Genomic DNA, 23,366 nt, shown 5'->3' on the forward strand with positions numbered 1-23,366 from the left:
TTGAAATCAGGCTCCTTTATGTTGGCCTAGCTGGGAGCATCCACAAACTCTGGGCACAGCTGGAAAGAAAATGTGTGCAAAAGCCACCCTGAGACTGGTCAGTGGTCACGTTAGGTTTTCGTCTGGTGCACGGAGGTTAAGGTAACTGTAGCTAGGTAGAGGTAAGTACGTATTGTTTTCTGTTGCCTGCTGTCCTTCAGGGTGGAAGAGTAGCAGGGAATGACCTTGGTAAAATGCCATTTGTCTTAGCAGAAATGTTGCCATAGTTTAGCATGGTGATGAACCAGCTTTGTCCCAGACAGCTGGGCAGAGCACTACCAGGTCAGCCTGCTTATCAGCAGCAGAACCAGTGCCGATGGCTATGCCAGTCTATCGGGGCCCTTGCCTTTTGCGGGGTTGTAAATCAAGGTCCTGATCCAGCTTGCTGCATGCTGCTGACACGCACCTGCTGCATAGGTGAGGAGTGAGAGCTCAGGGTCATAAAACCCATCTCATCTGGCCATGATTACACAGGTCCTGGTCTTAAATAGCTCTGCCTTCACAGCCCCAAGAGTGCTGGTGCAAAGGAGGCACAGGCACTTGTTCCTCAATGGGGCTAGAGGCTACTCACAGCAGGCCTAGATGACAGCAGTGATGGTACCCACATGCCCCTGTGTCTGGCCTGTACTAGTGCTCCTTGGTGATGGTAAAGGCCAGGCAAATATTGCCTCTCTTGTTCCTCAAGTGGTTTCCTGGGCATTAGTTTCTCCGCAGAACCCAATGCAAAGTAGTTGGGGCTCCATTTAGACGAGCCTGGGAAGAAGGTGGGCTGAACACTGCAGACCAGCCTTTCCCACTGCAATGTCCTTGGGTATTGAAACAGAGAAGTGAGGGCTTGATAGACTATTACAGACTAGTCAGAGCCTGAGGGTGCTTTGCTTATTATGTCTTGCATGCATCTGTGTTGGGGAAGCCGGTGCAACCCTGCACAAACTCTTTGGTAAAGAGACCGGGAAGCCTGCCCGCTCTCACACAGACATGTATAGCACTATGAAATTATGCCCTGGCCCTTTATGAAAACAATCTCTTTGCTGGAAGGGACCTCCTGGTCATACAGGAGCTTGGTGTTATTCAGTGGCAAACACCCTGAAGTGCAGGCAGCAATGCATTGTAAAGGGATGAAGCTGTGCACTGTGCTAAGAAAGGTTAAGCCCCAGCCTGCGCTCTACCACGGTTTTTTGCTCTCTATTTATTTTCCCCTGCTCCTGCGTCGATATATCTTGATAGAGACAGAAACATCTTTAATACTATTACATCTCCAAAGGCATTGCTGTTGTTTTTCTGGGATTTTTTTTTAATAGCATGTATTTTTGAACAAGATAAAGAAAATGCATCGGATCACTTAACTGCTGTGCTTAAAGAATAACTGGATAAAGCTTCCCCTGCTGAATGTTAGTGAGAGATAAGAACAAAGATTTTCATTACACTGAAGTGGCTGTGTAAATAGGTATGTGTCTGCCAGAGGCTAGCTTGGAGACGCCCGCTGCATGGATTGATAGATGGATGGGATGGATGGTTAAATAAATAAATGGAGGGATATATGTGTGGAGATGGTTACATTAGGCAGGTAGGTTGGAAGAATGGATGCGTGGCGGGGGAGATGAATGGGAGTGGAGAATAATGGGTGTGTATGAATGACTGGTGAGTGGTAGGTGATGTAGAAATAAATAGATGGATGATAGATGAAAAGGCAAGCCAATGGATAAAGTGCAGCCAGAATTAATGGGGTGGACTTGCTACCTGCATGCTGATGGGTGTGTGGGTGGGGAGGTGGTTAGATGAGGGAAGAAGGAAGTATAGGGGCACGTGAAAAATGTGGGATACGAACCTTGTGAGACAGGTATGCATGGGTCAGATAGGATGGTTATAGTGAGAGCCTGATGAACACAAGGGATCTCCTGGTGGATGGGATCTTAAGAAGAACTGTTCACTTAGCTGTCCTCCGCTTAGGAGACCCTGGGTTTAGTTCTTGCATCACGGCTCACTCTGAGAGCAGGGCTCGCCTAGCCAGGCAAGCTCCACGCATGCATGCAGCGTCTCTCCAGGTGCTGCACTGGTTGACTGCTCAGGGATGTGCCCAGGCCTGGAAGAAGGAGCAGGGAGGCTGAGCGCAGCCAGCCCTTCACGTGAAAGGGAGAGGCAGGTTTCGAGGGCTAGTCACAAACCTGAAGTGCCAGCTCTGGTAGAATTGGAGCTGAGGGCACCAACACAGTCCTGTATGGCTAAAGGAAAGCAAAACACTTAAAAAGTGTGCCTCATTCCATCCGCCATCAGCAAAGCACTTAAAGCACCTGTTTAATCTTAAGGACATGCTGGAGTCCCACTGACTTCTTCATCAACACATGCCTGCCTAAGTGCTTTTTCAAAGAGGGAAGCTGAAGCTGAAGCTCTCCAGCAGCTAGAAACTGTTGTTTTGCTAACACCCATGGCGGGGGGGGGGGGCGGTAAAATGGGGCAAAGCCCTGAATAAAAGCCCCCGAAAGGTACAAAGTTCTTCAAACTTTATTGATACACTGCACAATCACAACCATCTCTTATTCTTTCTGAATTAGAAAAGGTTACAACTACAATGTAACATGCACAAAATTCAGGTAGTATATTCACCCTTTTAATACAATTATCGACGGAAAAAAAATCAAGACTTGACTTCATTGCTTTCAGGAATAATAATCAAATCATAGTAATCCTAGAAGGCTGACAGGAAAGGAAAACAAAACAAAACAAAAAAAGGTTTGCTTTTTTTTTGTATCCACTCGATCTTTTATTTTTCTTTAAAGCGTTAGAACACACAAAATTATTAATTTTTTTTTTTTTGTGGTTTTTAAGGATAATTGTGAGAAAAATGTGCACACCCATTGCCTTGACACAGCTAGTAGAACTGCACCATTGATAAGTCATAGAAGAACTTTTTAAACCTAGCATAGAGAAGGACTTGGAACTGGACAGTTAACGGTTTCGTACATCCAACATGTTCCTCACAACTGCACTTGACATGTCACAAGAAACTTAAAACTTGTAAAAAAACAAAACAAAACAAAAAAAAACCCATCTCCCCACTTGTTGTAATAAGGAGAGACAAGCCTTTCAGTTTTCTCTGTCGAAAGAACTAACAGTGTGGCCGAGACAGGACTCGCTTAGAGGGTCTCCTGTTCTTCACGCTCACTGCCCATGGTAGCTGGAAGAATTCAGTCCTCAAGCCATGGGTCTGGATGAGCCTAAAGCATCCCTTCAACAATACTGGAAAGACCTGGGCATGCACTTGCCTTCATCCAAACATGCCTGATCCACTCCATTCACTTGGCCTTGGACCCAGCATGTTTAGTATCTAAAGAGTGTGTGTGTGTGTGCGTTTTATATATATATATATATATATATATGTGCACACACACACACACACACACACACACACACATATATATGTGTATATTCCAAAGTGTAAAGTGTCAACCAGCAGAAGGACAGTGTGCGTTCACCATCGATCCTTTGGCCTTGGTTTCAAAATTCCAGCTGTTTCCTGCCACACCTTTTAATTGCAGTCTTTATCACTGGTTTCCTACAGCAAGGGAAGGATGGATTTTGTTTTCTTGGGAATGGGGCCGTTCCATCGTATCCATATTTAAGGACTCTTCAGTAATATACCACTGCCTTTTACAAAGGCTTCCTGTGGCTACTTAAATGTTCCTTCCTTTGGGGGAAAAAAATTGCACTTGGAAAGTTTTGAAAACTTAGGGCTGTGCAAAAAAACTAAAACCCTCTTGCTGTCAGTGAGGGAGGCAAGGGGGTGAATCGGGTTTTTGGCCAGAAATGGAAATGTCGTTCAGCTTTGCAGTGGTGGCTGTTTATTTTCACCAGTTTGTAGAGATAACTGGGGTGGGGGGGGGGTTACAGTCAGGAAATGTCTTCTTCCTAGCCGTTGCTTCTTCCCATCTGCTGGGCAAGGACACTGAGATGTCTGTCCAGACCAAGTGGCCCAAAGATTCACCCACCATCTTCAAGCCTTTCCCGTTGTCCTGCTGCCACGTGCATCACTCTTCTGAGTTATCTCTTTTTCCAGTGAGTTGGTTTGTCATGGATTTCTTTAAAAGCAATGTCATGGATCTTGCAAGAGGGCCTTACACAATGGCTTGCTCAAGGCAAGCCTAGAGCATCATCTTCACATCAAGGTCTTCTGGGGAGATGGGCTGCAGATTCAAGAAACAAGAGGTTCCCTGTTGCATCCTTCCAAAGTTTAGCTTAAAAACTCAGGGCACTTGAGATGATCAAGTGAAAAGCCTCTTGTATACCTTTGCCCAAAAGAGTAATATGCTATGCCATCTTAAGCCTGCACACACACACACACACACAGAGCAGCATTTCTCCTGAGATCCCACTCAAAATCAAATCCACCTGAAGAACACGTATAAACAGGGTACATAACGTTGCCTAGTGTGCAAGAAAAGTCTGGTACCAGCTTGATCGCCTAGAGTTTCCGTTCCGTTGGAAGTGTTAGTGGGTCCATGAAACACATGGAAGCTTATTGGGACTTGCTTTGGGTTTTGTTGCAGGCAAAGGCTTTTTGGATGCTACCTGATAGAGCTTTGCCTGTAAGAGTAATTTGTGTTTCCTCTTCTGAGCCCCAGAAATTGTCCCCAGCTAAGGCTTGTAGACTTATTGCATCCCTAGCGATGGTTGGGAGGGGAAGAAAAGTGGGTTACATAGGGTGAGCTAATGACCCTCCTGAGGACCTCGTCTCTGTGGTCTCCAGCTGCTCTCTTCTCCCATTCTCAACAGCGCTGGAGCAGAATTAGCTGCAAAAAATGCTGTTTGATGACCTCCTTTGACAGGCAGAGCTACTTGCTGCTGCTGTTTCTGATTTTATGAGTTTCATCCACATAATACATTTGTGAGTATCAAGTCATAGATTTTGAGGACCCCTCCTCCCCCCCGACTTGCCTGCATTTATCACATCTGGCCTCCTGTAGTACATACATAGGCTTCAGGTGACATCCACTGGTTCCTGCCCCCTCATGCTACAAATTGTGGCTGAACTAAAACATATATTTAAATTGACCCTGGGGGTAAAGTGATGAAAATCTATTGCTTCAGTTCTTTCGAATTCCTTCTTGTGAGCCAATGAACTCAGTATATGTATATTGGACTTTTAAAAATACACCTTTGCGTGTCTTTAGTGACGTACCAAAATGAAGGTCTTTGTGGGCCAAAATGTTGCAGCAAAGATTCCTGTAGAGATTAGCTCAGCGTGCAACATTTCCTGTCCTTTTTTTTTGCCTTATGTTTCTCTCTACCATGCTGTGTAGTGCTCTTGGTAGAGTGATATAGCGGGTTGTTTCCTTTTCTTCATGTGGATGCTGAAATGTAGTTCCTGTTATCCAGACAAAAGCTGGGGAGGGCACTGTTAGATTTTTTTTTCAGAGCAGGAAAACATTTAGAGGAAAGTGCAACATGCTCGTACTCCAGCCTTCCCTCCTTAGAAGGAAAAATACATGGGGAAAGAAAACATGTACATTCAAGAACTGGGCTGGCATTGTGTTATGTGTGTTAACACAAAAGAAGACCCTCCCTTTCCTTTTTTATGAATATACCACCCAAATGTTTAGTCTTGTATAAGTTACATCAGAATGCTTGTTTGTAATCATTCATGAAAGTTTACATTTATTGACAGAGCTGAAGACCCAAAATGGCACATTCTTGACCATCCGTCTATCACAGCTGGGAGCCAGTGCCAGTCACTCATTCTCCACAAGCTCATCTTGCATTCCCGAAACGTGGCCTAAGCAGCTCAGTACGGTAGGTCCTATACTTCCTTACTGCTTCCCTGACTGCGCTCAGCCCCCGCTGCAAGTGTCAGCGGGACAGTCATAGAGCCACGGTTGCAAAATGAAGGAAAAAAAAAAAAGAGGAGAGGTGGGGGGGACCCCACATACATCACGGTCTCCTTTCACCTCCATTTCTACCTCAAAAGTAGTCTCTGTGTCTTGCAGTATCAGGGCGAGCGAAAAGCTTTCTACTTGGCAGGTTTTGTAGAAGCCGCTCCATTTATTCCACGGATCCGGTTTCTGCAGCACGGCCCCATCTGCTCCAGGGCGGTGATGGGAAGGGCTGTTGGGTGGACTGAATCAATCTGCGAAGGCTGGAGTCCTTGAGCTCCTTCCTGCTTCAGAAAGCTAGCGGTTAGGTTTGACTGGGAAAAGTACATTCAAAGACACCACGGCACTACAGAGTCCTCTTCTTACTGTCGCCGGGCTTTGAAGAAAGTGCTCCGTCCCTTTCAAATAAGGCCTAAACTGAGCCAGGAAACTTGGAGAAAAACCAGGAGGAACCTTTGAAACAAACATCCACAGTCTGAAAAGTCAAAGTTTCGATAGTGCTGCTGCTACATTTCAGAGCCCGGCACCAGAAATTCCCTCTCTGACTTGAACAGAAACAGCTGAGACACAGGAAACCACGTGAATATAGGGGTTTTTGTGTTGATTTTTCCACCCGCCCCTCCCCTTCCCTTCCTCTTTCCCGTCTGTTTTCAATGTTGAGTTAATCAAGTGCTTGGAAATTAAGTCAGCTACTCAAGTACCCTCTGCTCATAAGAGCTTCCCAAACAAACATGAGAGTGATGTCAACACACTAGCAAAATAATTGGCCTCCATCAGCTTCAGACTGGATGGATTTCTAAGGGAACAAAAAAGGAGCAGGGCTGGCGACGGAGGTGAGCGATGGCTTCTGCCGGACCCCGAACGGGCAGTGGATGCACCGCTCGGAGCCGCAGACGCTTGGGGGCTGGTCTGAAAGACATCCAGCATGCCGCCCTGAGGAGCCGCAGGCACCTGTTAGCGGATATGAAGTCACTGGCTCTGAAAGGCAAAGGGTTGTCAGGGGGTGGGTTTGCCAGGGTGTTTGCTGCTGGAAGGGAAACATTTTGGGGAGGCAGGCCGGCAGAAGCAGCTCGATTTCTTTTATTATCATTCTTTTTTGTTCTTGGTGGCACTAAGCAATGGATTGCTACTGAAACGTACACGTTAACCCGTCTTGTGCTTTGACTCTGACGTGGCATCATCAGACAAGGGGCCAGATATTGCTCATCTTTTTGGCTGGGCCGTGAGCTAGCCTGGAGCCGTGTGGCGTAAGCATAAGGTTGTGGAGTTTCTAACTATCCTCCGCCATAACAGGTGGATGCCCGGGTGAAAACAGAGGGGAAAAAATAAACGGCTGGATGGAGAGGGAAGGAAACTTGGCTGGAGAGATTGAGATGATTACACTGATGGATGGATGGAGACCAGAGCAGGAGAGATTTGGATAGAAACACAGATAATTACGTTGATAAATATGGCAAATAGATGGTTAGATAGAAAGCCAGATGGGTAGGTAATTAGATGGATGGGTGAAGAGAAGAGATAGATGGGTAGAAAGCCTGCTTGATTACATTGATGGATGGAAAGACGGATGGCTCACCATGTTGTCTATAGATCCGCTCAGTTTAGTCACTCAGCCCTCAGCTTAGCGCAAGGCAACAACAGCGCCCCAGCATTTCCCTAGCTGTGCTCTTAAGGGCTCTCTGGTCCTCCATGGCACTAGTGCCACGGGCCAGCCACAGCCACTGTTTCCTGCGGTTGCTGAGAGCCCAGGTGCGGGGGGCGTGGGGATTGCTTGACGGGATGAAGCCTATAAAAACATCCACCCAGATGGAAGCAAGGCGAAACCCAGGTGGAACTGGACACTTAGAAACTTGAACAAGTATGTACAGTGTAACAAGTAGAAAGAACAATCCTTTTGCTTAAGAGACACAGAGATAATAGGACACTTTGACTCTTCTTTTTTTTTTTCCTTTTTTTTTTCCTTTTTTTTTTTTTTTTTTTTTTTTTTTTTTTTTTGTAGCTTCCGCTATGCATCATCTCTCAAACCAAGGCATGTCTCTTGGGGCAATTTTAATGGGCTTGGCCGAGACACGCTCCTGTTTCGGACATGTGTATAAATAGGGTTCAGGGGCAGGGCTGGGGCAGAAGAAAATGACTTGCTTTGAGAAACCCCCATGACTTATCCCCTCACCAGGCTGTCTGATCCCTTTCCCTTTCCCCTTCCCCTTCACCCCCTCCCCCGCCCTCCCGGCAGTACGTTCACGCTGTAAAACGGTGGTGGTTGCCCCCGCAGTGTAGAGAGTAAAGTCTGTGGTGTGGGAGAAGCCAGGCGTCACCTCCAAGGACCCTCTGCTTTCTTATCAAAACCTGATGAGGAAGTGAGCAAAGAGGGTGCCCGATAGCCAGAGGCAGGCCATTGCTCTGGAAGCCGCGTTGCTGCCATCGTGCACTGCTCCAGGGCCTGGACAAGGTAGAGAAAGAGAGGGGCTGTTAGTGCCACGCAGAGGGATGGGGCTTTTGCATTAACATTTTTCAGAGAGAGGCAGCTCAAATGAAAGCCCCACGCGAAATGCTTTGCGGCTCAAGCGTATCCCCGATAAGCGCACGGCTGGCCTTCCCTCCCTGCTTTTTGTTCGTGGTCCCGATTTCCTCCTTGGACCACATCATCCCCTCAGCTGCTTTCGCAGGACTCGGTCGCCCCTTGTCGGGAAGCAGCCCTCTTCCCCGGCTGCAGCCCGCCAGGGAGGGATGCTGCCGACGCTGATCCTGGCCTGTGCCACGCAATTTGAGATCGTGTGCCCTCCAGCCACAGAGCCGCGGTCCCCTCCCTTTGCTGCGACTGCCTCCGCGTGCTCCTGCGCACCCTTCCCTTGACCCTCAGCTCGACTCCAGTTAGGAACCGTCCACACCGAGTCAGCGTGAGCCCCAGGCGGCTAGCTGGAGGACGTCTACATGAGCTATAGACAGGGACAGGGCTGGAAGGGACTTCAGGAGATCAGCTAGTCCAACCCCTAGCTCAAAGCAGGACCAGCCCCAACTAGATCATCATGAGGTTGTCATCTCTGTGCTGTGGCTGCTAATGAGGCCTCATTTGTGTTGGGTCTAAAGGAAGCACAGAGCACTGGCTGGCTCTAAAAGGGGAGGCTTGTCCCCTGGGACATAAGCTGAGAGCAGGGGCTCACGGCTTCTCAGGAGCTTCCCAGTCGTTCCCCTGTTGCTGCCAATGGAGGCTGCTCTTGAGCTGATCACCTGGAGGCATTAGACATGCCCAACTGGCCACAGAAATGCAGCTGGTGCTGGGGTAGAACGTGCTTGCTTGTTACCAGCCCCAGACTCGCTGTCTGACTGGGACAAGGTTGAAACAGCCTACTCAAGGTGTGGGTCTCCACAAAGCTGCCTGGTTTGTATCAGTCGAAAAGTGTTGGAAGCTGGGGGGGTCACAAATGGTGTCTCTTCCTGGTAAGGCATGTCCCCTACATGGCATATTCCCAAATGGGAGCTCAAACTGCAGGGCCTGACCCAGCAGAGACCCTAGTGGGTCTTACTATGAGGAAAATGGGCTTGGGCTCATCTGGCACTCCTGCATGCCAGAACCAAGGCCTGTCCCCCCCCCCCCCCCGCATGGCGTGAGAAGCTTTCCATGCCCTCGCTTGTGAGGAAAACCCAGTGAGGGAGATGGTGCTGAAAGTGGTCTCAGGCCACGCTAGGAATCCCTGGAAGGCCTCGAACAAGGAGCTGGTGTAGTGCTCATTTGCCCCCAACCTGTACAGGGCCTCGGCCTGCTGGGGGACTCATGCATCTGCAAGGTCAGGATGCCGTAACCACCCCAGCCTGATGTGTTTACCAAAGCAAGAAGGGAGCCTTTGGCTCAAAAGACTGCAATGCATATGCCCCCGGGCGGGGAATGCCAGGCAGCCAGAGGTAATACATTGTCCCTAGCTGAGAAAGCACTATAGCACTAGTAGTAAGGCTGCTGCCGAGGCGCATTAGGAGCCAGTTTTCAGTGACATGTTTCCCTACATTAGATCCTGAAAGGGAGATGGAGTTCAGGAATCTTTGCCAATTCCCTTAACAGCTGTCTCTCTCAAAACCTCCAGGCTGGGACCAGTGTCAGGTTTGTAACTGTTGGGGTTGGGGACCGGCGGGTCAGGAAGAAGGTGCGGCAGCAGGGCAGGATCGACCAGTAGGGATGAGACTGGACTGGGTGCTGGAGGTCAGGGTAAGTCCATCCACACAGACGGGCGGGGGGCAAGGCCATGTCTGGATGGGCAGGTATGGGCTCACGGGTCGGAGCTATGCAAAGAGCATTCGTGCAGCCTCACGCAGGTGCCACTGGCCTGCTGGTTTGAGATGTTCCCCGGTTACTCTTGCCCGTCCTTTTGGCACACAACAGACGCAGCTACGTGCTGCGGCCCGCGTGCCTCCAAATGCTCTCACCGGAGCACCATATTACCAAAGAGTCCATCTCTACTTTGCCCTTCCAAAACTGCAGGTGCAGCACAGCCCTGGTTGTATCCTGCCCTTCCAGTCATTGTTATATTTGCAGAGCTTTGCAAATAGTTCTGGATTTAGAATTGAGCCGGAGCAAAAATAGGCTTTATCTCCAGACAGACACCGCCCCCTCCCCCTGCCCCTCAGTGGAATTGCTAGAGACTAAAGACGCCAGCAAAGCATCGTGCTGTTTGATTCATTAATCGCAATTTTATAGTAACCCTGATTGACTGGAACCATGGAAAAGAAAGCAGCTGAGCCAAACTACTCCCATCTGGAGCCCTTTATGCTGTAACTGCTCTTAAATGCTTTACACTCTTGTAGTTCTGTTCTCCAGCGGGCTCTTTCCACTCCCCCCGTACACGAAAAGACAGATCTCGGTTGTTATTTAACTAGCCTAATGGCACTAGCCTAATTAAAAATTGATAACAACCGAGGCACATGGGCAGACTGCAAACCACGGCATCCAGCAAGCAGCCCCCGATAATTGTAGTGGCATTCCTTTTAATACTGGGGGATATTGTCAGGAACAAGACATTGATTTTATTTTCTCCCTTTGAATGCAGCAAAACCAGATTTCAAACGCGCGGAGCTCGCCTAAGATAACTCACTGGCTTGCCTCACTTTGGCATCTGAGAGCTCGTTAGTGGGTGTTTGTGGGGCTGGTCCTCAGGTGTGGACTGGTGAACAATTATATTGCCTGAAAAGGTGGGGGGGCGGGCCTTTGCCATGCATGAGCATGTGGCAGCTGATGCATTATAACCGTACCTGTCCTGTGCAAGTCTCATTTAATGAAACTCTCTTTTATTCAGGGTGAAGATGCTCCTGTGTTCACTTCCCTGCACTACAGGAGAGGCGCGGACAGATGAAACGGTGAGCATGCATTCAGCTGATCTGTGGTCAAACCTGCCCCTCTTAAAAGACTCCTGGGATGGAGTGGGGGACTAGGAGATACCCTATCAGTGGAAAGTGGGGATGCCATGGGTGGTTCAGGAGTGCAGGGGAAGGCTATCAGTAGTATGAGTCCCCCCTCCCCGCCCCAATCTGAGCGGACCCTGCTGCCCATGAGCCTGCACCCTGAGCTTGTGAACCATGCTCCTGCCTCTAGCACCCAAGTCCATGCAGGCCTGGAGGTTTCCTGCACTCTGATGTCACTGTGCAGAGAGCAGGAAAGCAAGCTGCCCCCCTGTACCCTGCAGCACACAGCAGGGATTTGTATCTTATTCCTGCTGTAACCTGGCCCATGGGATGTTTGGCACAAACCCTGCGCTGCCTTTCTGGCCATTAAAACTGCTGTGTAGTTTTGCAACTGAGGATCCCACAGCTTGCTTCGGCCCATTCAGAGCTGTGTTGGTGAGGGCTCCAGGACTCCTTCCTCCCGGCCTGCTCTGCGTCCCTGCAGCATTGCACCTCTAGAGAAGAGCTGGGGATGGAAACCAACATCAGAGAGGGACAGGTTTCCCTTATTCCCTCCTAGGGGCACTCTCCAAGCACCCTGACCTCCCTTCACCACTCAGAAGCAGTGACAAATACTGCCTTGGTTAATCACACCAGCTCATTATGTTTTAAATTTGAGATCTTCAGCTCTGACTAATGGGAAAAGAAACCCAATCCTGTGCCTCTTAGCACGTTGTGCATGCAGAGAGCGCGACATGGACACCATCTGCTCCCCCGATCTCGGCACACAGGTAGGTTTATCTCCCAGGGAAACGCTAAGAGCAGCACATAAATAATTTTTTAAGAAAATCTAATTACAGGGGGAGAGATTGATCTTAAAGCATATTGATTCAATAAAAGGCAGGGTGGAATTCAGTGTGCTTTTCCTTCACTTGAGGCCTGAGCGCTTTTATTAATGTGCTGCAGGTAGGTGGGTATGTGTGCAGTGGGAGGCAAGGTAAAAAAATAAAGGGTTTTGAATACTGCCCAGATGCCAGGGTGATGGGCTTAAGGGGATGTATGAGATGCCCTCAGTCCTAAATGGCCAAATTTAAATTTGCATTTCTGTTGCTTCATTATGGGAAAATAAAAAAAGAAATGGAGGTTTATCTACTCTGCTCGTGTCTTGCTGGCCACAACGTCCAGTATTGTGCTAAATGCTATCAGGCCCTAAGCCAGGTCTTGTGGACACTGGACAGGGTCAGTAGTAATGCATTTGCTGGATGGGTTACTGGTGTGGGAAGCTGGTTGTATTTGTGCTGACACTGATCTCCTCTATAACCTTGGGCAAGTCACTTTGCTACTCTGTAGCCATATCCCCTCCTGCTGTTTGGCCCTCTTGTCTGCAAGCTCTTTGGGGCAGGAATTTTCCCTGATTATGTGTGGAGAGCACTTAGCAGAATGGGGTCCTGCTCTTACTTGGGGCCCAGCTGCAAGGGGGACTTGGGAAGATAACTGCAACTTTGGGAATGTTAAGTTCTGGAGCAGCCTTTTCAGAAGAAAGCAGGGGGTGGAGGTGGGCAGAGGAGAAAGGAAGGAAGGAGAGGATGGAAAGGCAAAGAAACTGAACTTTTTACAATGGAGCTCATTTCACTTATGAGAAGGGTTACGTGATGTGGCGGCCTGAAGAAGCACAAGGTGGCCCTGGAGACCCAGCAGGTCCCTTCCAGGCCTGTGTAAAGCTGTGAACTTAAAAGGAATTAACCATCATTTCACTCCTTCAGGGATGTGCTCCTTGAGAGTAAAAGTGGCCTTCATTCATTTTGGCTGAAGTTTTCTCCAAAGAAAACTCAGAAGAACTGAATTCAGGCCAGTTTCATTCTGAATGAGCACTCCATTGCATAGAGTTAGTTTGCTTAGAAGTTAACTTGGATTAATCTTCCTGAGTGTCCTCCTTCCAGCACTCCCTTTTCCTGGACTACCGTGATACAGATATTAATCAAGTAAGTGGTGCGTAGGCAGCTCCATTAACAGGTCTGTTTCCCTTTCTTGTACTCTAATGCTCATGCAGCCGTGTGGTTAAGATTTTCAAGTCCTCTGCCTGAATAGGATCAGATGCTCTACTCATAACAGCACTGCTTCTGTAGGTATCTAGGGTCACAGACTAGCTTGTGCTAAGAGCAAACCCTATTTAGACCTGCTTGTCATGCAGCAAATGTGAATGGTGCACAGCCCCCTTTAAGGCCTGCAAGCGCTTGGCATGCTATAAAGTCACTCAGCATGCCACCGTCCCCCAGTTTATCAACCAGGCCCATACTGGATGGAAGTAAAATGTATCCTTCCAACGCAGCACAATGAGAATTCATTGTGTATCTCAGCTCTTCAGCCTTGGGAGGGCACAGTATATAGGCTGCACTCTCAGGCTAAACCTAGGAGAATGGGTTGTGAAGGACCAAAGAAGAAAAAAATTGGAAAGACAAACACCCAATAAAGATCTCCGTATACAGAGCAGGGAAGGACATAAAGAAAAATAACTACAGAGGAACAAAATCAGGAGGCATGCAGAGAAAGGCCCATAAAGAAGACATAAAGCTGTTTGGGAATTTGTAAGGTCAATTTGTGTGTGCGCAGGGGGTAAGAGGAGGGATTACTCAGCCAGACAGACAATTTTCGGTGGGAGATGAGTCTGAAAGCAGGTTGACGAACGTGACTGTATTCCAGACCTATTTCTATGTGCTCCACTTGCTGGAAGACAAACCTCTTAAAGGATCCGATTATTCTAAGGGAGCCCGAGTGGAACATGACTTTATGACTAGTCAAGGGCAAGCTTAATAACGAGCCGGTGCGACATGTGCGCTCTTTTCCCCTGCACTGCCTTGACCTTGTGGGGTTTTTTGTTCCTTGCATGCGTGTGGAAGTCAATCTGCTCTTAAAAGTCAATCAGCTCTAGGTAATCGGTTAAAGGGATTCATTGCTTTCAGTTGAGAGAAAAGTCCACCAGTTTTCCAAGCTCTGGGGTTCAGTTCTGACCCCTTGCAGTTTAGTCACCAGTAGAAGGCAGTTGACCCCCAGATGACAGCAACGCATTTGTAGCCTAAAGGGCACCCAAGCTCTGATAGCAAGAGGCCGCTTGCCTGGGCTGTTGACCCAACGCACGCAAGCAGGTTCTCATCCATGCAGATTGCCAGCACCCCTCCACTGCTGTTCACAAACAGTCACATCTGCTATGGCACAGCTTGGTCCTCAGCCTCCAAGTCCAGAGGTTGGGTAGCTCCTAACCCACTCCTGAGCTCCATTTAGGGATGTGGAGGTAGGAGTGGGTCCCTGTCTCAAAGTGAGCTTGAGACTCAAGCAAGGAAGGGAGGATGGTAGATAGCACGGCTAATTAAGCTTAACTGTTCAGGGGTTAAAACATCTGTTCTGCAGAGGCCTCCATGTAGGGTACATACACTGCTCAGGGCCTAAATAACGCCTTGCACAGACCCATACACTCAGGACAGCTCCGAGACACAGGCCAGAAATCTCGTGCCTTCTTGTCCTATAGCTGTAGTCAGCCGAGCTGGGGGCTGGGGCTCAAGGAAATAAAAGAGGTGAGAGTGCGGGCATATTCACAAGGCTTTCAGCATGTGGGAGATCTCAGTGCCACCAGATCCAAACCTACCTCTGACCCGACTGACAATTCAGACCTGGCGCCCCAGCCTAAGCCTCATCTGAAGATCACACTGGCTCCAGCACAGCCAAAAGTGACTCCAACAAAAACAAAACTAATTCCCCGCCCTTAAAAAGAGGAAACATTAACTTATAATTACACATTTAACAAAAACTCTGATGCTTCACTGTAATCTGAAGTCAAAATAAGCACAATGTGGGCTGTCTAACCTCATTAATTTTAAGACAAAGGAATAACAGCCATTGTAATGGCAAGGGGGAAAAAAAAATAAAAATAATGGAGTGAGAGGATCTAATTAGCTGATGTGTCTCGTCACTTGTTCAGGAACACAAACCTATTTTCTGCAATGCAAAACCAGCCTAGCCAAATTGTTTCATTTCAAATAGAACTTTTATTTTCCTTAATTACAGCAGAATGCAGTGTCGTCTTCACGAGCAGCCGGCAGACAGTCTATGGCCTGCAATTCAAATGTATTTTTTTTTCCAGGGGTGGGAGAAAGGAGGGGAGGGCTGCAATGTGGCGGTATTTTTGTTTCCTATTTTTAAAAACTGCATTCAGTCTTTAAAATGTGACTGAGAGTCTTGTAACGTTCTGTCAAAAAAAAAGCTAATTCTCGTCGGCTCATCACAATACAGACAGAAGCACTGCCGGGCTGCAAACCTCCGAGCCTGTGCTGACTGGAGCAACCGTCGCCTTCACAGTGTCAGAATTCGGTACACGAGGACTAATAACCAGATGCCAATGATTTTGGGAAGGGGGGTGGGGGGGTGCAGAAATACTCCTCAGAAATGAAATGTGAAATGTCTGCATATTTTTCTAATATGTTGACATTTTGCAGGTTGGGGAGAAAAGGCAACTGATTGTGCTGCTGCCGTCAGCCAGAAAAAGAAAAGGCTGATTCACTCCCCCTCCTGCGTAACTAAATTGGAGATGTACAAACCTATTTGGGAAAGCAATGGAGGGGTTTTTAGAGCCCTTGATACGCGGGGAAGAGAGAAAAGAAGTCCCTCGACAATCATTTGCTTAACTGCTCCCGATGAGAAGTTTGGCTTTTTTCCCCCTGCTCATTTTAGTTTAATTTCTAGGCACTTTCACTATGAGTCACCCGTTTCCCCAAATGAAGCCAGCAAGCTGTTCTGTGAGGCTCTGTTTAGAAAGGGGCTATTTTTTGCTTGACACTTAATGTCAGCCTCTGCTTTCAAAGTCAGGTAAGGGACATTTGCCTCGGTTAGGGAGAGAAGCAGGATTTGTACAGCCAGGGTCAGGATTTTTTCCTCGCCAGCCGGAGGGGCCAAGTTTGATGCCATCTGTTGGGCTTGTGAGAAGGAGAACCTGGGGTTGTGAAGTTCACATGCCGAGCCAAACCCTCTGCGGGTCTGCACATGGCTAACGCCATAGAAAGTGAGGCCTCCAAAAGAGGAACGCTGCGTATGCTGTGCGGTTCACAGCCCTTTTGCTCTCCTGAAACTCTGCGTGGCTCTTCCTTGCACCATAGTTAATTCATCTCCCTAAAAACCTGCAGTTGAACCTACTGCCATTGCATTTTCCTGAAAAAGATGGCATGCCATTTGTGCATGTCCCTCTCGCCATCCCTCCATCACAAGGAACTAGACTACTTTTTTTCCCTTTTAGTTTTTCTTTTTTTGCTTGAAAACCTTGTCGCCACTCACTCCCCCACCCCACCTCCTCTGTTCACCCACCGGCTTGGACTGCGATAGCTCCCTATTTCTCAGAGGGGTGCAGCACGCACGCGAGACAAGGCGCAGGAAACAAACAGACAGACACAAAGACCCAACGCACTCCACAGTCTCCGTGGGGGCGGGGAACGCTCAAGCTATCGGGCTTTTTTCAAGACATTTTCTTTCCTTCTCCGGAGCGAGGAAGGTATGTGGAGACACTAGACGGATCAATGAAGAGAGTTCACTCTGAAGGTTTTCCTCTCTCAGAGCCTGCTTACAAAGGCATCTTCCCATTTGGGACTTGGGGATTTCTCTTTTCCGCTCCCTCCCTGTTCCCCACTCTATCAAGATACCTTGCCTTTGCCAGGGTTTTTTATTCTACTGCATGTGTTCAGATAGCTGGTTCACTGATTTGATTATTACTACTGCTTTTTTTATGTATCCTCATTTTTGGGTCAAGAGATGAGGGTTTTTGTTTCCCACTGAGACCTGTAGCTGCACTCACTGCTTTTCAGATTACAGATTAATATTGGTAACTGTTCCACTTGATCTTACTCGCAGCTTGGAGCCATCTCCATTCTGCTGCATCTTCTTTATTTTTACCCAGACTCGTGGTCTCCCCTGCTCTCGCACCTCGGCTTCTCAAATCTGATTAGCTGTGGGTCACCTCTATTGTTCCAGTTGATCTTGCTTGTTTATTCATGACCTTCCAGTCTTGTATTTTTTTCCTTGAATTATTATTATTACTATTTTTTAGGAGATGAATTCCCGCCCCCCACCCCTGCATTTTAGAGCTGCATGTATCAAATCCAAGACCGCTCAATCTTGCAAAAGCAGGTGAGGACTGTGCCAGAACCAGATGGCTGGCATTGGTACTTCCCTTCCACTGACAGAAATGGCCACACAAGGGGTATGGGCTAATTTTAAATGCATCCCTGTGACTGCATTTCCCTCCCTGAGCACCTTCAGCTGCTTTCTCCTCTATCCCTTCCACTCCATCCACATTCTGGAGAGGCAGGAAGGAGAAGTGTGTGGGCTGGTGAATGGCAGTGGAGCAGCAGCTGTACTGTTAGCCTGGCAGCAAATACTCAACATTTGTAGCTACACAATGAAGAAAGTTTGCTAGGAGGAAGTGGAGAACAGAGGCTTGCTTAGATCTTTTCTTGCTCACAGGAAGTTTTTAGAGCTGGAAGATTATCGAGTCCAGCCCCAAGTTACTACTCTCAGCATGGGTTGAATGCTTCTCCCTTCCTTGCCTATCAGGCAGAGGTAATACACTTACTTGGTTAGGAGTTGGCCAACCAAAATGTGAGTGCCTGTCGGCAAAGCTCGAGGGGAAGAACAGTGAACCTGGAAGCAGAGACATTGGCCGGCACATCTTATGGTTAGGGCTTCACCTTGCCAAGGACCTGCTGCAGGTGAGGAGCCACCAGCCTTGTTTGCATGACCGAAATGGCTGCTCTCCAATATGCATAGGAAACTGCTATGCCCAGAAATTAATTAGCAGCGTGTCACTCGCTTTCCCCCAACCCTTTCCTTAGTCCACCCCCACCTTCGAAGCCAAGATCACAGTGTCTCTAACTCACCTTGTATGCTCTTGACTATCTGGGTGGATTCAGCCTTTGAATTTTGAATGGGCCTTGGACAGAAGTGGACACCCAAGGCACCTGCTATTGATAGCAAGGCCTCTGAGAGTGACCCCACTACACCTCAGACCCTGGACAAGTTTCTGTGTACTTCATATGCCTTTGAAAAATCCCTGACCACATGCCCTGTGGTTAGGTAAGCATACCATGGCCATCAGCCCTGTGCTCCTCCAGGCATTTCTGACAGCCTTCAAGCACACCTCTCCCCCATGCACTGGAAGAGGCTCTTGGTCTTCACCCGTGAAGTTCCCAGGAGCATGTTGGAGGCCAGGGTAGGGCACAGGCAGGGCAACCGGGTGCTTAAAAGATGCCACAAGTACAATGGAGTGGGGCAGGAGTATGCTTGAAGACCGTGTCCCTCCCATTACCAGACCTAACCCAGTCTATGTGTACTGCCTCAAAAAGATGGGCGATGAAAGACTGCCAATCAGACTGCATCACATGGTGGCTTTCTAATAAAAAAGCATGTCAAGTAGGGACTGAGCCAAGCTTGTTATGCTTACGTGGGTTGTACTCCAAATCAGGGTTAACCTCTCCCTGCTCCATCCACAGCTAGAGGTGCATGCTGAGATGCCACGGCTCATCCTAAGTGCCTGCAGCCCTCGCTGTAATAACACTGTGCCTTTCTAAAGCACTTTTGTCCAGATCACCTTCCAAACAGTGCTATGCCTTCCAGGTATGATATCTCTCAAATGCAGGCAATTCTGGGCTGAAACGTGATGGCTGTCAAACAGTTCACAGCAGCACTAGACCTGAGGCTTACGTTTCGAAGGGAAAGTGAAGTACATCTGCAGGACTAGCCGGGTAAGATATAACTAGCAGAAAAAGAATTTAACCCCTCCTGCAGGGGCAGAGTCTGATGTGAAAGCAGCAGCAAATCGCTGAACAGCAATTACGAGTTAATTTAGAAGTGACAATGGAACTGTGTCTAGACACTGTCAGATTAAACGGCAGACACTTGAATAGCAAAGAGCAGGATTGTTTTTAATCATTCCCTTGGATTGGATAAAACAAAGGATTTAAAAAACTGATTTCCGTCCTATCAATTCCATTTGCGAAGAAAACAATGAAAACAGCCGCTCTGTAGATAGCGCGGAGGTTTCATTTAGCTTCGCTTTCTAGTTTTCAGGCACCGCTTCAGCGCTGTCAGGTTTAACTTTCAGATTCCGCATGGGGATGTCTATGGCTGGAAAGCTGGGGTTTTTTGGAATTTAAATGACAAAGGAATGGAAACCTTGCTACTGATCACAGATTGTTTTTTTTTTTTAAACACCAAAAAAGCAGCCCCCCCACCCCATCCCACTCCACTCCCCAAATATAGAGGTCTCTTTCAAACTGACAGTGTCCCTTTAAAGGTGGCCAGCAAAGGGGAGTGAATCCTGGCGTTGTGTCCCTTGCTATTCCTGTATCATGTTTTGCCATCTAAAATTCCTTCAAGAAGCTTTTCCATTTGCTTATTTGCCTGATGTTTTGTTTTAAAATGGACCTGATAGGAAAAAAAAAAAAAAAACAAACCATGAAGGCTCTGGTCTTTGCTTTTACCAGAGGACCTGCTGCTGTCTCAGGAAAAAGCAATTTTGACTTTGTCAACAAAGAGAACTTTTCTCTCGACTGTTTGCAGCATGTTTCAGTCCAAGAGTGATCACTGGGGAGTAATATGAAAAAATCAACTGAGAGTCCCAGTGGTCTACAGCATCTCCTGGTGCAGACCAGGGTTGGGTTTCTAATGGAAACATCACCCCACACTGTATGTTCCTTTTTCGGTACATCGTAAAGGAATTGAGGGAAAAGGGCAGAGACCAAGTTTGACTCCCTTTGCAGGTCACCTTTAAGTCGGCTCTCTCATTCATCTGTTAGTGTTGCACCCTCTGATGGTATTTTATATGTGCCTTGAGATGCTTTTCTTTAACATAAAGAGCAAAGAGGGGCCAAATTCAAAGTTGGCATAAGCAACTCAGCTTCACTGAGATTGTGGCAAACTTCCCCTTACAGAGGTCCTCCCCATGATACACTTTACAGTCTCTCCCACCTTGAACTTACAAACTTTTGGCCTCCTGAGACCTATTGACAGTCCCTTGCCTGGACCTGCCAATGATCCAGAAGGATGTCATGTTATATTTGTCTGATCTGCAGAAAAGAATTAGGCACCCAGTTGATCAGAATAAATACATCTATTTGCTGGACAGCACTGAAAGCAGCACGTGCATCTACTAACCTGGAATACACTTGGTCAGACTGACTTTTGCAGAGCTTTTGCTAAGGCAGAAAAAAAACCCAAACACCCTGTGCCCAGTCCACTCCATATCTTCCTTGCTAAGCACAAAACCCTGGCCTTAAAACTACTCACGCTTGCCCTTTTGGACTCATCTAGCAGCTTAACCAGCCTATGAGGCAAAGGCATTGGGGGGTGTTGCAAGCAAATGAAGGAAGGAACATGCTGTACCAACCTGCCAGTGCTGTGGGCTCACTTTCTAAAACAGAGGACAATGGACACAGAAGGAGAGAGAACAGAGAACAGAAAGGGGGGAGAAAAAAAAGAAAATACATAGTTCATATCTGCAGACAGTTGATGAATGCATGCTCATTAGAACGGTGATCTCGCCACACAAACAGAACACATGGCAGTGATGTGGATGCGGCTGACGTGGTAACACGCAACACGGACACTGAGGCACGGCAACCATCGGAAACGTGACACCTCTCTTTCCACGCGTCCCACAAGCCGGACTCGTGTCCAGTTGTTTCAGCAATGCAAGTCTACTGGGGAATCAGCTAGGTCCTGCTCTGCTTGGGGACTAACCCAAACACCTGCTCTCTGCCAGTATGTGGAATCTATATAGCCAAGGCTCATACCATTTGCAGATGCCATGTAAGACTGGCAAGTGACCATGACAGCTCCTCACATGGGACCCAGGTGTGACTAGGAAACTGCCTTCAGTGTGACATCACTTTTCAGGACAAAAATACGGCTTTAAAGGGAGACAACTGTGATGCTCCCTTAGGGGGAAATGATAGCAGATCCTGCTGGCAGGGACCCTGTACCTGGCTTAGACATGGAGATGAAACCAGGTTTGTGGAAGGACAAATTGGTGACAGAACCCACTAGAGAACCCCCCACTTCCCCGTCCAGTCTGAACCAGGCTTGGGTTGGGCTGCTAATCCTCCTGGCTGCTTGTTCGCTCAGTGCATCCCAGTTTACCCGCATACACGAGGAGGGTGATAGCGCCTGCCACTCTCTGAGTGCTGCTTCCTTTCTGCTTGCATTGGGTTTAAAAAATGTGAGGCCCCCTTTTGAGCTCAGTGGGTTTAAAATGCATCACATAGTACTGATGCTGTGCTTGAGCGGGAGAGTAAGGGCCTTCATTTTCACTAGCCTCCTGTAAGGGATACATCACATTTAGACGCCAGCAAATAAACAGGGCTGGGCTCCTCTTGCCTTTGAAGGGCAGCGAATGAAACAGGCAGACTCTGGTTTCTTGGGCTCGGTCTCCCAGATACAGGTATGCTGGGGTGTTCAGGGCAGGAGGCTCAATGATGGAGCAACACCCTTCTTTTGCTTTGCCATATAGCTCGCCCCAGCTGAGGATCACTCCCTTTGTGGCAAAGCCGAGTGACTGCCCCTTCCCACCCCATGTAAACCTGGAAGCTGGCATGCTCAAGGCATCATGTCAGCACTTTGCCTATTGTTGAACTTTGCCTTCCCCGTGAGTGGACAGATGTGCAAGGAGTTTTGGATTAATGCTTGGCAGTTAATCCAGCTCCCTTTGAGTGCTGGCAGGAGCACAGCCCCTGAGGCTCTGCCCCTCAGACCTACCATACAGGATTATACTGGCATTGGTGTTCCCCAGCTTGTTAGTGGCCACGCAGGTGTAGTTGCCGTAGTCCTTTTCTGAGACATTGAAGAAGGTCAGCGTGGACATTTGGCCTTTGTTCTCGATTCGCACTCCGTCTAGCCCATTGGCTAATCTGCAGGGCAGCAAGGACATTGGCTAAGGGCTGGTACCAAGGGGCTCCCTCCCCCAACAGTTCTGTACATGCTGTTACAGGCCAAGGATGGAGCTCTCCCCCATGGCATGGATCAGGCACCTGCGCGCTGGTTCCCAGCGGCCAGGTCACTTAATCAGGTGCGACTGGGAGACTCAATCAGTCTAAAGCATGAGCTGCTCTGCCCACTCTGCCCAGTTTACACCATCACAGAGGTGATAGGGTCCTTTCTACCAGGTGACTGAGAAAAAAAACTCCTTGCTAAAGGGCCCTACCCTGCTACTCCTGACCCCTTTTTCAGCCTCATGGCCTGAGGTTCCTCCTGTTAGGCTACGGCAGGAGTTTTTTCTTTACAAAGTACGTCGATGCATCTTCTACTGAACTCTTTAATTATAGGGAAGAGACTTACAGCAAGCTCCCCGGGCTGTCTATAAGAAATGTCTTAGAAGGTAGTGTAATGATCACTCTTTTTGCTGTTGTGCCAAATGGCCCCACCTGACCCCAGATATCGGGCATGCCAAGCTCACCCCAAGGGCACAGCGTGTGAGCTCGTAGTTCCCCTTAGCAGCTTGCTTTCACTTAGGTACCTGGTGTCTTCTTTGAACCACTGGAATTCAGCCACGGGCACGGCAACGGCTTCGCAGCGCAGGATGCCCTTCTGGCCGACCGAGGCACCAGTGTTCTTGGTGTTGGAGATGTACGGTGGGTCTGCAAAGCAAGGAGATGTTAGCCCAGATGGAGGGGCCCATCCAGAGGGCTGCCAACATGGGGCACCATCTCGTCCAGCTGGGCACCCCCAGGAAGTGGCAGGATATGGAGCCACCTCATTGAAAGCTGGGTGGCATCCAGCATGGGGAGGACATGGCTCTGGCTCTGCTGTGGCGGCAGGATAGCTCACTGAACCTTGACAGAAGGGATGCCTGCTTGGCTCCCACTGTTTTGCTTGGTGCTTTCTCTTGTTCCTTGTAGTCCTTCATCCCCATGTTCTCCCATGTACCTCCAAGTGCCTCCTCTCCTTTATGGGCTGGGAAGAGGATATAGCACTTCTCTTTGGATTAGGGACAGGGTAAATTAGGGTGGAGTGGGCGAGAGAGGCATATGTAAGTAGGACCATACAGGACCCTCCTTTTTACCC

The 23,366-nt window shown here is 48.4% G+C and overlaps 1 protein-coding gene across 3 annotated transcripts in view; it reads right to left on the reverse strand.

Moving 5' to 3' along the window:
- Positions 1 to 2,534: 2,534 nt before the first annotated feature.
- The window catches only part of LOC149853431 (opioid-binding protein/cell adhesion molecule homolog), a 649,187-nt gene continuing 628,355 nt past the window's right edge, over positions 2,535 to 23,366 (reverse strand). For 2 of the 3 annotated variants that reach the window (XM_090027258.1, XM_090027257.1), the window contains 4 exons: positions 22,819 to 22,939; positions 22,062 to 22,213; positions 20,695 to 20,718; positions 2,535 to 8,346 (listed from right to left, as the gene is read on the reverse strand). In XM_090027258.1, the coding sequence (XP_089883384.1) occupies positions 8,246 to 8,346; positions 20,695 to 20,718; positions 22,062 to 22,213; positions 22,819 to 22,939 (398 nt within the window). In that variant the 3' untranslated portion in view covers positions 2,535 to 8,245. The remainder of the gene's footprint in view (positions 8,347 to 20,694; positions 20,719 to 22,061; positions 22,214 to 22,818; positions 22,940 to 23,366) is intronic. The other variant, XM_090027259.1, reaches the window with a different exon arrangement.

The sequence above is a fragment of the Crocodylus siamensis genome, chromosome 14 (genome assembly GCF_052110815.1).
Source record: "Crocodylus siamensis isolate JL-2025a chromosome 14, ASM5211081v1, whole genome shotgun sequence".
Lineage (NCBI taxonomy): Eukaryota > Metazoa > Chordata > Crocodylia > Crocodylidae > Crocodylus > Crocodylus siamensis.